We start from the raw sequence: 14,717 nt of genomic DNA on the forward strand, positions 1-14,717 counted from the left end.
AGTTATTAGTTGAACTACATTTTGCAGTAGTTGGGTGGTAGTTTTAATTACATTAAAATCTCAGTAGCTTTTCTAGTACTGTAGCTACTTTGGGTCAAGTAGCTTAGTGACAACGGCATAGAAATAAAAAAATGTCCTGACTCCACCTGAAAAGTTGCTCCCCGTCCTCAGGCTGCCTACGTGAGGTTCTACCCCCTAGTCCCCGTCCTCAGGCTGCCTACGTGAGGTTCTACCCCCTAGTCCCCATCCTCAGGCTGCCTACGTGAGATTCTACCCCCTAGTCCCCGTCCTCAGGCTGCCTACCTGAGGTTCTACCCCCTAGTCCCCGTCCTCAGGCTGCCTACGTGAGGTTCTACCCCCTAGTCCCCGTCCTCAGGCTGCCTACGTGAGGTTCTAGTCCATAAATCAAACACATCCACACTTAGTCAGTTCAGTTGGAACTACCAGCATATGAGATTCCAGACTCCGATGTGTTCATTTTCAATAATGTAGTTTGGATGTAGTTGAACTACTATTTCAAAGTAGTACTAGTGTCAGTTTGACAAACTATATATATATTTATATTTAACTACTTTTCATTGTGAAGTAGCTGGTAGTTCTGTAAACAGTTTTAGAGTAGTTTCCCCAACACTGCTTTTCTCCACTGAGGGTTTCTGAAGTCTTAGAGCAACCTGCCAGGCAACCTCCCCCTGTGTAAGGACGATGATACACTAGCAACTTGTTGAGGCAATGCAACTCATAATATTGCCTTCAGCAGGGATGGATCTAAGACTAGATCAATGGGGATAAGCGGGCAACGTTGCTGTGTATTATATTAATTAATTTAGCGGCTTTTTAACACCAGGCCCAAGGACAACAGTCGAAAATTAGCTTTGGCTAACACTGTCTCACACATTTACATTTATGTTCATTAATGTGTGCTGTCCCTGTTCAAATAAAGTTTAAACTGAAACTATTATGGTTTTGAAACACAGGGAAGTTCCAGACATACAAAGTTGAAGGAGCTTATATATAACATTCAGCCACTAGATGTCGCACTAGAGCACCAGCATGTCCTTTATCCAATCAGGTGCGTTCCACGTGGGGGAAATGGGAAATAAATGTATTAATGCTAATAACAACATTAATTTTGGACCTGCCAATTTTTTTTATTATAAATGAATGAATCAATATTTTTTGGGGGGGAAAAGCAATACTTTTATTCCACATCTTTCTAAAAGCTCTGTGGATGTATTTCTATTATTATTTCTATTATTATTATTATTATTATTATTATTATTATTATTATTATTATTATTATTATTATTATTATTATTATTATTATTATTATATATTTTTTTATCTATGGTGATTTCCAGCCTAGAACCTATTCTCAGTACTGACGTTTGGAGAAGGGATGGCTGAGGCTGGATGCAGCTCTCCTGGCAACAGTCAATAAACAAAGAAAGGACATTACCAAGAAAACACTTAAATATGTCCTGGATTAAAACACAAGATAAAATGATCACTGCAGGGTCTGTAGGGTCAAATGGACATACAGGAAGGAATAAGGCAACAATTAACACATTGAGTGCCACGGACGCGTTTTGTCGTTAGTTCATGCCGACCTTTGAGTGCCCCCGACGCTATATAGCGTTTGTTTGTCTTTTTTTTTTTTATTGGCGATTTGAATTCATATTTCATCAATCGAGCCTCGGGTTAGTGCTGCAGTCTCTCTCTGAGCTCAATTGGGAAGATACCGCCCTCTATCGTCTCTCCCTGTGTAACTGCACCCCATTACTTTACACTGCTGAAGGGGGGGTGGCCAGTTTGCTCATTTTACTTTTCCCTCAAGCCAACTGAAGGAGCGATTGTGCTCGCCGGCCCGGAAAAGGCGTGGATTATGTATTTACAGGACCCAACACTGTAATCAATAAGCGTGATCGATATTTGGAATGGCGATCAGGAATTGGAATAATCTTTTTGGATAACATCTGATCTCAGGTAAGGAATTTATTTTACCAGTCTTAGGATAATCAGAGCTGTTTTCACAGAGATATAAGCGTTTGCCCTATGCGTGTGTGTGTGTGTGTGATCGCTGATGAGGAAATGAGATAATCGATTTTTCAGCCCGCCTCTATAGCGTGCATAAGTACACATATACTATCGATAATCTAGCGTTTATTTGAAAACGATTCATAAATAGGCCGCAAAATGACAACGTTTTTGTGTATGCTAGAATATTCCAGTAAATGCCTTTCATCACGGAATCTATATATTTTCCTGAAAAACAAGGGCTTTTCAAAATGCTATAAAACGAAAATGAACCGATTAAAAAACAATCCGTTTCGACAATGTTGACTGCAAACAAATCATTGATAAACGACAGGCAGATTAGACACATAACCATAATTTAAGACAGAGATTATGCGTTCACAACGCTATCATTGAAGTGGGTCCTGGCATTTAACCATGTTTCTTTCCCATGTTAATGGCTGGCACTTAAACTGTTAAGAGTAAACATAAAATAAGTCTTTAAAAAAATTCCAAGGCACTCCTTCTCATTGAGAATGGTAGAATAGTAAGGATAAAAGCATGACACCCAATACAATAACACACACAAAAACAACATTTTCTGACAGTAGAGGCCTTGTGTAGTTCTCTCTTCCAGCATGGCTGCCTGTAACCACTGGTAACCACGTTCAAAAGAAAATGCCTAATTTCTGTGCAGTGGTAGAGCAGGTAAAACACTGTTGTTTACAAGATCCAGTAATAAGACACCAAATGATTACATTTCTGTTCATATATTTTGTCACACATATCCCACATATAACCCTGCCTCCAGCAGGGAGGCAGGGTGGGCGTCTGCTGTGCTGTTACCCTGTTGGGTTGAATTGCAATTACCCAGAGAAACACACCTCACTCATCCATGGTCCCAGTCCATGTGATTTCCATTGAATAGATGGTGGGAAAACGGGTTGAGAATAACCTGATGTGGCCAGCAGGCCTGTCTCTGTTGCATTAGCTGAGCGGAGCAGGGAGGACCCGAGAGCTCCTGGGTTTCAGTCAAACTGCCGCAGGTGGAACTGACTCTCTGTGTGTCTGACCATCTCCCGCAGCGTCACAAAACCAGAGAGGGCCTGGGAGGAGAGAGCATTGTATAGTATAGTTTAGATACATTAAGAGTTAAAATTGTATATTGTATAGTAGTGTACATAGGAACCAGTTTCTCAGGAACTTAGCATGTCTTTTTTTATCATGCATATCTTGTGTCTTACCTATTTTCTTTTTTTCTATGCCTATTTTTATTATTGTATTTTGCACAATCAATGCGGGCATGACCACCCGCATTTCACTGTATGCTGTATTCACTGTAGGTATGTATGTGACAAATAAACTTCTTGATTCTTCTTGATTCAGACGGGGAAAGAGATATTCAATTCAGGTGCAGGTGTGCTGTACGTACAGCATAGTTTTAATCCTAGCTTCATGAGGTATGCACAGTATAATCTAACCTGTGAGGTACATGTACTAGGGGTGTAAAGGTACACGTATCCATACCGAACCGAACCGTTTCAGTGAGTACCGTACAGTACAGTACCGAACGGCTGTGTAGTGTACCGAACGAATACAACGGTATGTTAACCACTAACGACCGCCCACCGGGGGCTGTTTTTTTCACAATCTAATATAATTATTATTATTTTTACAAGTCGATTATTAATTTCAATATAGAATATACGTTGACAGCCCTACAAGTACAATTAGTTACTGCACACTACATCACCCCTGAGTGGAACATGGAAAGCCAAACTTTGCCCCACTGTACCGAAAACCCGTACCGAACCGTGACTTCAAAACCGAGGTATGTACTGTACCGTACCGTGCTTTTTGTGTACCGTTACACCCCTAAATGTATGTATAATCAGAGCCTCATGAGAATCAGAATCAGAATGGTCTTTATTTGCCAAGTCGTTTTCACATACAAGGAATTTGCTTTGGTCGTTTTCGGTGCGACATTAGCGGACAGACAATACAATAAAGAGGTGGAGTAAGATAAAATGAAATATGAACTAAGTTGAGCACAATATAATAGAATAGAATTATGAAATAAAATAAAATATAGGCAGCAGGGCTGTACAACTGTAAATAAGAGGTTGAATAATATTAAATGGGATATAAACTAAATTAAATAGAGCACAATAGAATCTGAGAATTTACAATAAAGAAAAAATAAGAATAGGAATAGGCCCAGGGCTAATAGAAGGGCCAGAGGTACGTACAGTATAATCTAACCTGTGAGGGATGTATAATCCGAGCTTCATGAGGTACGTACAGTATAATCTAACCTATGAGGTATGTATGCGATTGATTCATAGACCTATGCAATCTCATTTATAAATGATGACGATTTTTTTTAATTTAAAAAAATATATATATATATTTTCTTTTTTTTTAACTTTACTTAACTTTTTTAAATGATGACGATTCTGACTTGAGTTATTTTGTATGTTACAAGAGACTTTTAAGTTTAAGTCAAGCAATTTCATATATGTTATGTTTCAGTTTAAGTCAAGCACTTTCATATTATGTTATGTTTAAGTTTAAGTCAAGCACTTTCATATATGTTATGTTGTCTGTTTAAAGGAAAACGCCAACATTTTGGGAAATTAGCTTATTTGCCATCTTCCCTGGAGTTAGACAAGAAGATACATACCTTTTTCATCTCTGTGCATGCATAAGGCTTAGGGAACGCCCGCACCGTTAGCCTAGCTTAGCGTTAGTCACTGGAAGTAGGTTCCTCCAGCAGCCTAGTTCTCAGCCTACTTCCCAACAGTCACGAAATACACTCCTGTAACGTTCCTATAAACATGTTGTGACCTGTGTATTTACCACGTGGAGAAATAAAAAATTATTGAATTAGACATTTACGTTTTCTAAGCAGATATACTCTGAACAATTTTTTGCCTAACCACTCCTCTCTGGGCTCAGTGATTTCACGCAACGCAGTGCTACTTTCTAACGTCGAGGCCAGTGTTTACATTTTCAAGGATCCGAACCGATTGAAGTTATTATGGATACCATGACTGTGGTAAGTTTTCATTTATGTTTTTAGATGGAAGGCTGTATTCCATCTGTCTAACGTTAGCGAATATTGTGAGATTGATGAATAGGACGTAACTTTGCTGGACTATCCGACCTAGTATAATATTCCTCAGCTGTCCCTAGGCAAAATCTGCATATGGCTCGCTGATAACAAACTATCATTACACATGGGCAAAACAGAGTCCATTCTCTTCGGTTCAAATAACAAACTCAGCAAGACCGACGGCTTCTCAGTTACAGTGGGTGACAATATTGTCACAAGGAAAGATGAAATTACCTACCTGGGTTCCATCCTAGAGGCTAATCTTTCCTGTGACAAAATGGCATCCAATGTAATAAAAAAAAGTCAACCAACAAACTCGATTCTTGTACCGGATCTCCTCTCTGGTAAACAAGAATACCCTGAAGACTCTGGCAGCAGCACTCATTCAAGGGTACTACGACTATGCTTGCACCTCATGGTACCAAAGCACCTCAAAGGCGCTAAAAACAAAATTACAAACATCTCAAAACAAACTGGTCAGACTACTGCTTGACCTTACTCCTAGAACCCACCTCACCCCTGCCCACTTTGACAACCTAGGATGGCTTAGAGTAGACGACAGAGTACAGCAACTTGCAATGGGCCTGGTCTACAAGATACACTACACGACCAAGGTACCCATGTACATGTCAAAATACATCCCAAAGGTCAGGGACCTGGGCTTGGGCTATGACCTCTGCCAGTGGGTCTTGGACTTCCTGACTGGCAGACCCCAGGTGGTGAGAGCAGGCAACTGCACCTCCTCATCCATCACCCTCAACATAGGGGCCCCCCAGGGCTGTGTTCTGAGTCCCCTCCTCTACTCCCTGTACACACACGACTGTGTGGCTCAGCGGAGTAGCAATACAATCGTCAAATTTGCTGACGACACAGTGGTGGTGGGCCTGATCTCTGCCAACGACGAGAGGGCCTACCTGGAAGAGGTCAAGGTCCTGGCGGGATGGTGCCAGGAAAACAGCCTCTCCCTGAACGTCAGCAAAACAAAGGAGATGATTGTGGACTTCAGGAGGTCGGGGGTCAAGGACTACAGCCCCCTCAGCATCGACGGGGCACCGGTTGAGAGAGTCAACAGCTTCAAGTACCTCGGAGCCTACATATCCGAGGACTTGACATGGACCACACACATTAACAGTGTGGTGAAGAAGGCACGACAACGCCTCTACTTCCTCAGGCGCCTAAGGAAGTTCCAAGTCAGCCAGAAGATCCTTAAGAACTTCTACTCATGTACAATAGAGAGCATCTTGACCGGCAACATCACCTCCTGGTTTGGGAATAGCACTGCAAAAGACCGAAGCAGACTACAAAGAGTGACACGTTCAGCCGAACGCACAATTGGAGGGGGGCTCCCCACCCTCCAGAACATTTACTACAAGCGTTGCAAGGGCAAGGCTAAGAGAATCATTAAAGACTCCAGTCACCCGAACAACTGCCTCTTTGAACTGTTGCGGTCAGGCAAGCGATACCGGAGTCTCAAGGCGAGCACAGAAAGACTCAGAAGTAGCTTCTATCCCCAGGCCATCAGGCTGCTAAACGAACAATGAATGAACACTACACAACAACAACCACCAAACGCACATAGCACACACATCCACACGCACACACTCACTTTAAACAAACACACTGTAGCACCCACTCCACACACTTTATAGCACACACCCACTTTAAACAAACACACTGTAGCACCCACTCCCCACACTTTATATTTATGGATGAAGGATTGCACTACAACTCGTACACCTTACTGTAAATTGTACCTAAAATTGTACCTCATCCCATTTCTGCTTTGCACTAGATAGTACTGTACATTAGTACACTGCATAGTATTGTGTATTGTATATTATATGGTAACTCAGAACATTGTACATATGTCTATACCGAACACTGTGACCTCATTTTCTTCTTCTAAATTCATGCTATATTATGTTATTATGTTATTTGATACTATCTTGTCTAGCACAGTCTCTGGAGCGTAACAGTAAGAAGCATTTTGTATGAAAGTATTCTGTACTTCTGTATGACAACTATTAAAGAACTTGAACTTGAGTGAATACCACGGTCACAACACCAGAGGGAGCTCCACAAATCATGTTAAACCCAGATTCGGCTCAAACAAGGGACTAAACACGTTTCGCAATTATGCCACATCAATGTGGAACGCCCTACCCAAAGCTGTAAAGGAATGTGAATCACTACCCACTTTCAAAACCACTCTCAAAGAACACCTACGGGAGACTGCAATTCGAAACTGGCCCCTGTAAATGTCCTAACCCAACCCCCTCCAATGTACAGTAAATTACCTAGCATGGTTGTCAATATTCCAATGTACAGTTTTGCTTGTACAGTTGTACAGTGTATTGTACCCATTCTGCAATCTGTTAATAAAGTTTTCAATCAATCAATCAATCAATCAAAACTAGGCTGCTGGAGGAACCTACTTCCAGTGACTGACGCTAAGCTAGGTTAACGGTGCGGGCGTTGCCTAAGCCTAATGCATGCACACAGAGATGAAAAAGGTATGTATCTTCTTGTCTAACTCCAGGGAAGATGGCAAATAAGCTAATTTCCCAAAATGTTGGCGTTTTCCTATAAATGATTTTATTGAAAAAATAAGAATTGTGTGAGAGAATCGTGATCTCAATTCTTAGAGAAAATCGTGATTCACATTTGAGCAAGAATCGCCCAGCCCTAGTATGCACAGTATAATGTTACCTGTGTGATTATGTATAATCAGAGCCTCATGAGGTACGTACAGTATAATCATACCTGTGAGGTACATGTACTGTATGTATCATCAGAGCCTCATGAGGTACGTACAGTATAATCGTACCTGTGTGAGTATGAAGAGGGCGAGGACGATGTGAACCCCTCTCTCCAGGGGCTGGACGAGAATGGCCTCATGGAAGAGCTGGAAGAGAATCAGAGGGAACTGCAGCAGGATGGTCAACAACCAGAACCCTGCCAGTTCCGCTACCTAGAGATAGACACAATAGATCAGAACCCTGCCAGATCCGGTACCTAGAGATAGACACAATAGATCAGAACCCTGCCAGATCCGGTACCTAGAGATAGACACAACAGATCAGAACCCTGCCAGCTCCGGTACCTAGAGATAGACACAATAGATCAGAACCCTGCCAGCTCCGGTACCTAGAGACACAATAGATCAGAACCCTGCCAGCTCCGGTATCTAGAGATAGAGACAGACACAATAGATCAGAACCCTGCCAGCTCTTGTTCCTTCAGGTAGAGAAAAAACCGATTAGAACTGACCTCACCTGAGGCTATAGCCATTATAGTGGTAAACAAACATGTTATACAGACTAGTCACCAATGCATACTATGTTGGCTAGTAAGTCAGGTGAGGGTGGCCTTGAGCAAGGCACTGAGCCTCCAACTGCTCCAGTGGCCAACAGTAGAAGACTGTGGTGTGTGTGTGTGTGTGTGTGTGTGTGTGTGTGTGTGTGTGTGTGTGTGTAACCGTCCCACCCCCTGCAACAACTCCCCCAGACAATTACTGTAAATAATTGCAGCAGAAATCTGCATCAAGGTCCTTGACCTGTCATACCGTGCAGCGAGGGGAACGGCTCCCTCCTACCTCCAGTCAATGGTCTCTAACTGCACACCCTCAAGACCCCTACGCTCTGCATCTTCTAACTACACACCCTCAAGACCCCTACACTCTGCATCTTCTAACTACACAACCTCAAGACCCCTACGCTCTGCATCTTCTGACTACACACCCTCAAGACCCCTACGCTCTGCATCTTCTGACTACACACCCTCAAGACCCCTACGCTCTGCATCTTCTAACTACACACCCTCAAGACCCCTATGCTCTGCATCTTCTAACTACACACCCTCAAGACCCCTACGCTCTGCATCTTCTAACTACACACCCTCAAGACCCCTACGCTCTGCATCTTCTAACTACACACCCTCAAGACCCCTACGCTCTGCATCTTCTGGCGGCCTCAGACCTACTCCTATCTGAGCTCCGGGAGGGTCATCAAAGAGAAGCAGGCTATTCTCAGTCCTCGCTCCACAATGGTGGAACGAACTTCCGACCACAGTCAGGACAGCTGAAACCTGGCAAATTTTCCACCATCAACTAAGAACACACCTCTTCAAACAATATCTGAAATAATAAAATTTTAAAAATGAACCATCTAACTGTCTTCTTACTTTTACTAGTATCTACTTGTTATGTTACTATCCCTATACTACTACGCTAATATGTCTATATTACTATGCACAAGTTCGACTGCTAGACGAACAATATCACTTACCCTTTACCCTTCCTGCTGAAATGTAAATAACAATCTGTTATTAGTCTGAATCACAGGATATAGACTGTGGCTCTAAGCTGCCATTAGCCGACTATTTCAGTGGGAATTCTCCTCCCCTCCTGCTATCTGTGTCACTATTTTACAAGGACACTGTCACTGCATCCTGGGCTTAGCGCTGCCCAGGATGATTGTGATTGGTTTAAATAATTACAAACAAGCCAGAGCCCCTATAGCAGAATGATAATAGGTTCAGCCAGACCTCTCTCTAGTGCTGACAGTGTGGAGAGAGGTCTGGAGTGGCTACCCAAGACTAGTTCTTAGTCAACTTACTGAAATAAAGGCGTGTGTGTGTGTGTGTGTGTGTGTGTGTGTGTGTGTGTGTGTGTGTGTGTGTGTGTGTGTGTGTGTGTGTGTGTGTGTGTGTGTGTGTGTGTGTGTGTGTGTGTGTGTGTGTGTGTGTGTGTATCTACCTTCTGCTGTAGATTCCCTGTGTAGCCCAGGTAGAGTCTGATGGCCTCTATCAGAGTCATGAGAACCAGGACTGTGATGAGGATGAACTTGTAGTAGTCTGGTAGGAAGGAGTACTGGAGAACATATTAGAGTTATGAAGAAAGAGTTGCGTTGTTATTATTAACAGCAAGACTGACTGGCGGACATTTAGCAGACACTTCCAAGCGACTCCCATCTCAGTGGAACGCCCTACCCAAAGCTGTAAAGGAATGTGAATCCCTACCCACATTCAAAACCGCTCTTAAAGAGCACCTACGGGAGGCTGCAATTCCAAACTGGCCACTGTAAATGTCCAAACCCCCCACCCCCTCCTAATAGACAGTCTCCTCCCCACCGCATGTATATATTCTCTCCCCACCGTATGTATATTTCTCTCCCACCCACCCACCCCCTCCAAATGTACAGTCTCCTCCCCACCGCATGTATATATTCTCTCCCCACCGTATGTATATTTCTCTCCCACCCACCCACCCCCTCCAAATGTACAGTCTCCTCCCCACCGTATGTATATTTCTCTCCCACCCACCCACCCCCTCCTAATGTACAGTCCCCTCCCCATCATATCAGGATATATGGGTAACAGTACTGTATATTTGAATACCGTTTATGTCACAAATGTATCAGTACTAAATACCTGTATGTCCCTATGCCATAAATGTCATGTATGTTGTGTATGTCATAAATGTCAATATGAATTGAAAATGGGGGACCCTGATGTAAACAAGACAAACGTCTTTCTCTGGTCTGCATCCCCTTAACAATTGTGTGTATTGAGCCGTACTGTATTGTACCCATTCTGCAATAAAGTTTTCATTCATTCATTCATTCACACTCCCCTCTGTTCTCACCTTTAGATGTAGCATCAGGATTTCGCTGATCCACCACAAGGGGAAGAACCACATGTTGAAGAACAGGGACATCTGGAGAGGTAGACTGGAGACAAATTCTCTGCCTGAACGTCCAAAGAGACAGACACAGCACGCAGGGAAAGTCAATTACAGCTGCTACTGCTACCATTCGCGTTACATCAATGATACTAAAAACTAAAAAAGGGAAGACTAGTTAGTAGGCTACAGACGCCTTTCTAAAGGGCACACGTTGTTGTTCCAGTCATATAAGAGTCTCATCATAGCTTGCAAGCTAGGTCGGCTATCTGCAATCGGGCTGGTTCCGCATAAAATAAAGTGGGTTTCTACTCACTTTGGACGTGATCTTCTCGGGTTAGTTGAGGGAGACTCTGGTCGACGAACACATTTCGAGAGAAATCTCCTAAACGTCTTCTGATCGTCTCCGGCAGCTCCATGCTGGCATTATTATTCACCCAGAGACACAGCGTTCATACAACCCAGTGTTTCCTTGGTTACGAGTGAAATCTCGCGATCAGTTTTTTTTGTCAAATATCGCGTCTTCGACCTTCCCCCCTAATTGAGTTGTGCGCACTTGTACTACAAGTTGTAGAGAGATAATTGGAATTATTAGAGAGGAATTAGTTTGATGTTTTAGATCCAAGACTCTGGTTAGGTGACATCTTGTACCTTGTCCCTTGACTTATCGCATGATTTATTATTGTTGCAGTCTGTAACACCAATAGTATGTATGCAGCTGCAGAGCCGCAGAGCCAGCGGCGCTCTCAGGGCCGCACTCTGACGGCCGCGCTGTAAGGGCCGCTCAGCAGCGCCACCCACCCAATGGGCAATGGCTGAATTGCCAATGGCTGAATTGGAGTATTGCACTGTGCGGGCACAGCTGTGAGATCCGCGCGAGGCCAGATATCTTGAATGAATGCGTTTATTTATTTCAAACATAAATTGAAAATAAATAATAAAAAAAAACTAGACAATTCTCTTTCCACAGGAAACCAGTAGGCAAGGCACCTTGGTTGAGAAATGCAGGCTTCAATCTATGTTGTTTAGTCTCTGTTCAGTCATGTTCAGTAGTTTCAAGATGCACAATGAGATCTTCTGAGAGAATTGTTGAATAGATACACAAATGTTCTAGAATGTTTGATTATGACATCATACTGTGACATCACAAATGTTCTAGAATGTTTGATTATGACATCATACTGTGACATCACAAATGTTCTAGAATGTTCGATGTCATAATAGACATTCTAGAACATTTGTGATGTCACAGTATCATACTGTGACATCACAAATGTTCTAGAATGTACTATTATGACATCATACTGTGACATCACAAATGTTCTAGAATGTACTATTATGACATCATACTGTGACATCACAACGGAACATGTTTGAGTTCCATTTGAATAATATAAATAATATGTTTGGTAAGGCTGTCCCCGAAGCCTGTTTTTGGGATTCAAACTTCGTCAGGGTTCTTCGAACGGACGTTCGAACCTTAGTTTTTAATAAAATAATTTAAATAATAAAAAAGAAATGTATATATGTATATTTGTATGTATGTATATTTTTTATCCTCAAACTAAATCCTCAATTTGAATAAAGTTATTCAAACTTCGTCAGGGTTTTTCGAACGGACATTCGAACCTTCGTTTTTAATAAAAAAAATTAAATAAAAAAAATAAATAAAAAAATAGACAATTAGACAAATAGACAAAAAAACATTTCCGCGCAGGAAAATTGTGAAAGTGTGGGTGATGCCTGTGCACCGCCGGCCAATGGGAGAGGGTCTGTATTGTCTCTATGACAAACGGTTCAAAAGATACAAAAAGGGGGCGCGGCCTAAGGACGTGGTCAATATAGACCAATGAAAGAGGATATCCTTACTGAGTACAATGGCACAACCCGCAAGTCTCTACGACAAACGGTTCAAAAGATACAAAAAGGGGGTGTGGCCTAATGATCGGGGGAGTGGTCAACATAGACCAATGAAAGAGGATATCCCTACTCAGTACAATGGCACAACCCGCAAGTCTCTACGACAAACGGTTCAAAAGATACAAAAAGGGGCGTGGCACAAGGGGTGTGGCCTAAGTATCGGGGGAGTGGTCAACATAGACCAATGAAAGAGGATATCCCTACTGAGTACAATGCCACAACCCGCAAGTCTCTACGACAAACGGTTCAAAAGATACACAATGGGGGCGTGGCCTAAGGGGGTGTGGCCTACGGATCGGGGGCGTGGTCAACATAGACCAATGAAAGAGGATATCCCTGGACTCCTTCCCCTGCAGGAGAGAGAGAGAGCTATAGCAGCAGTGCAGCTATAGGCACTTCAATTTGCTCAACTTTGTCGGCTTGAATACAGATGTATTGCAGAAAGGCCAGTGGAAATGCTGGCAGCACGTGGTGCATCTATACAGCTCCGGCAAAGATTTCCCATTTTGAATTGTGATATGCATGCATCTAGAAAAATAAAGGGCCTAATTGGTCAAATTGAACGTTCTTATATGATTCCAGACATAACTTTGACCACAAGACCACCTGACATACCCACATATGTAGTGTCTTATGTAGTCTTATGCATAATTGCACATAGTTCATGTATAATATTGTAAAATAGCTTAGACATAGCCTACTTGCATAGAATAGTCATGTATAATAATGTATAATATTGCTGGCTGTACAATACTGCTGTACAATACTGCTGTAGGCCTATAATACTGCTGTTCATATCCAGTATACACATATTTACATTAAACATAATATTCACCATTCCTTAATTACCATCATACCCACATCACATAGACTGTAGTGTATAGCACAGGGGTCAGCAACCTTTTTGACATGGAGTGCCTGTTTGAAATATAGTTGTAACTAGTGTGCCTCAACAATATTCCATGCATCGTACATTTTTTTCTCATAATCGGGTCTTTTTAATGATAATTTGTACATTATTACATCATTATTGTTATTGTTATTATTAACAATATTATTATGATGGTTGTATCAACCCTAAATCTGAGTTGGGGGGGGGGGAATGCAATGCAGACAAACAGCTGCATACAGTGCGACCATTTCACTCACATTTGCCCATTCATTTTTGGACACATCACACACCATCGGTGTGTGTACTGTACGTGTGCTGTCATAGCTCCACCTACAGGCCTAATGGAGAACACCAGGAGAACACCAGGATGTGAATGGAGGGTGAATGTGAGGTATATCGTGTAAATAAGTTTTGATTGATCGCAAGACTACACTGTACAAAAATAAATAATAATAAGTTACCAGAACTTAAAAATATTGAGTTCAGTTACTGTGCATTAAGGTTTTCAGTTTTCAATCCATAATAAGTTAACAGAAAAATAAGTACACAACCACATTATTTCAACCTAATAAAACTATGTTTATTGTCATTGTTTTAAGAACACAAGTTGACTTGGTAATACTCACATTTTGAGTAAAAAAAATGGCTTTTAACATGTGCAATGTGCAATGAAATAGAAAAATAAATAATAAAATGTGTTGATTAATCCCACTGGTCACAATGGTGACCGTAATAATGTTTTTGTTATAAGGCTCTGCAAATGTTACTGAATGATGTAGCAATGTATTTCCAGCTAAATTTAAATAATAAACAAATAAAGGGTCTCAATTAAATATGTGGTAGTAAAAATAACCTGTGGGAGGATTTCAACAAGATAAATGCGACAACAGTGCAAAATATTTCACTATAATATTTCAAAGCAAAAAAATAAATAAAAAATTATAATATATTTGTTTTTAATGCTGCCCCCTGTGCCTATGAAAATGCCCCGCGTGCCTATGCAGGCATGCGTGCCTAGGGTTGCCTACCCCTGGTATAGCATATAGCAAAAGTATACCGTTACCTGGCCTATGGGGACATTAATGTGTGTTGTCGGG

The 14,717-nt window shown here is 41.8% G+C and overlaps 1 protein-coding gene across 1 annotated transcript; it reads right to left on the reverse strand.

The window, feature by feature from the left end:
- Window positions 1-1,535: 1,535 nt before the first annotated feature.
- Window positions 1,536-11,255, reverse strand: tmem17 (transmembrane protein 17). Its single transcript, XM_084335529.1, has 5 exons — window positions 11,125-11,255; window positions 10,773-10,876; window positions 9,885-9,998; window positions 7,956-8,099; window positions 1,536-3,119 (listed from the first exon to the last, which is right to left on the reverse strand). The coding sequence occupies exons 1-5, from the start codon at window positions 11,225-11,227 to the stop codon at window positions 3,042-3,044; spliced, it is 543 nt and encodes a 180-aa protein (XP_084191655.1). The 5' UTR covers window positions 11,228-11,255; the 3' UTR covers window positions 1,536-3,041.
- Between the last annotated feature and the right edge of the window lie 3,462 nt (window positions 11,256-14,717).

Source organism: Notolepis coatsorum (genome assembly GCF_963971535.1).
Source record: "Notolepis coatsorum genome assembly, chromosome: 18".
NCBI lineage: Eukaryota > Metazoa > Chordata > Actinopteri > Aulopiformes > Paralepididae > Notolepis > Notolepis coatsorum.

What these genes read in the sequence shown, in the direction of transcription:
- tmem17 (XM_084335529.1), bottom strand. Translation starts at nt 11,227, where the DNA reads ATGGAGCTGCCGGAGACGATCAGAAGACGTTTAGGAGATTTCTCTCGA. An exon ending in TCCTGATGCTACATCTAAAG is followed by an intron (nt 9,999 to 10,772) that starts GTGAGAACAGAG and finishes TATGTTCTCCAG; the next exon opens with TACTCCTTCCTACCAGACTA. An exon ending in CAGGGAATCTACAGCAGAAG is followed by an intron (nt 8,100 to 9,884) that starts GTAGATACACAC and finishes GTCTATCTCTAG; the next exon opens with GTAGCGGAACTGGCAGGGTT.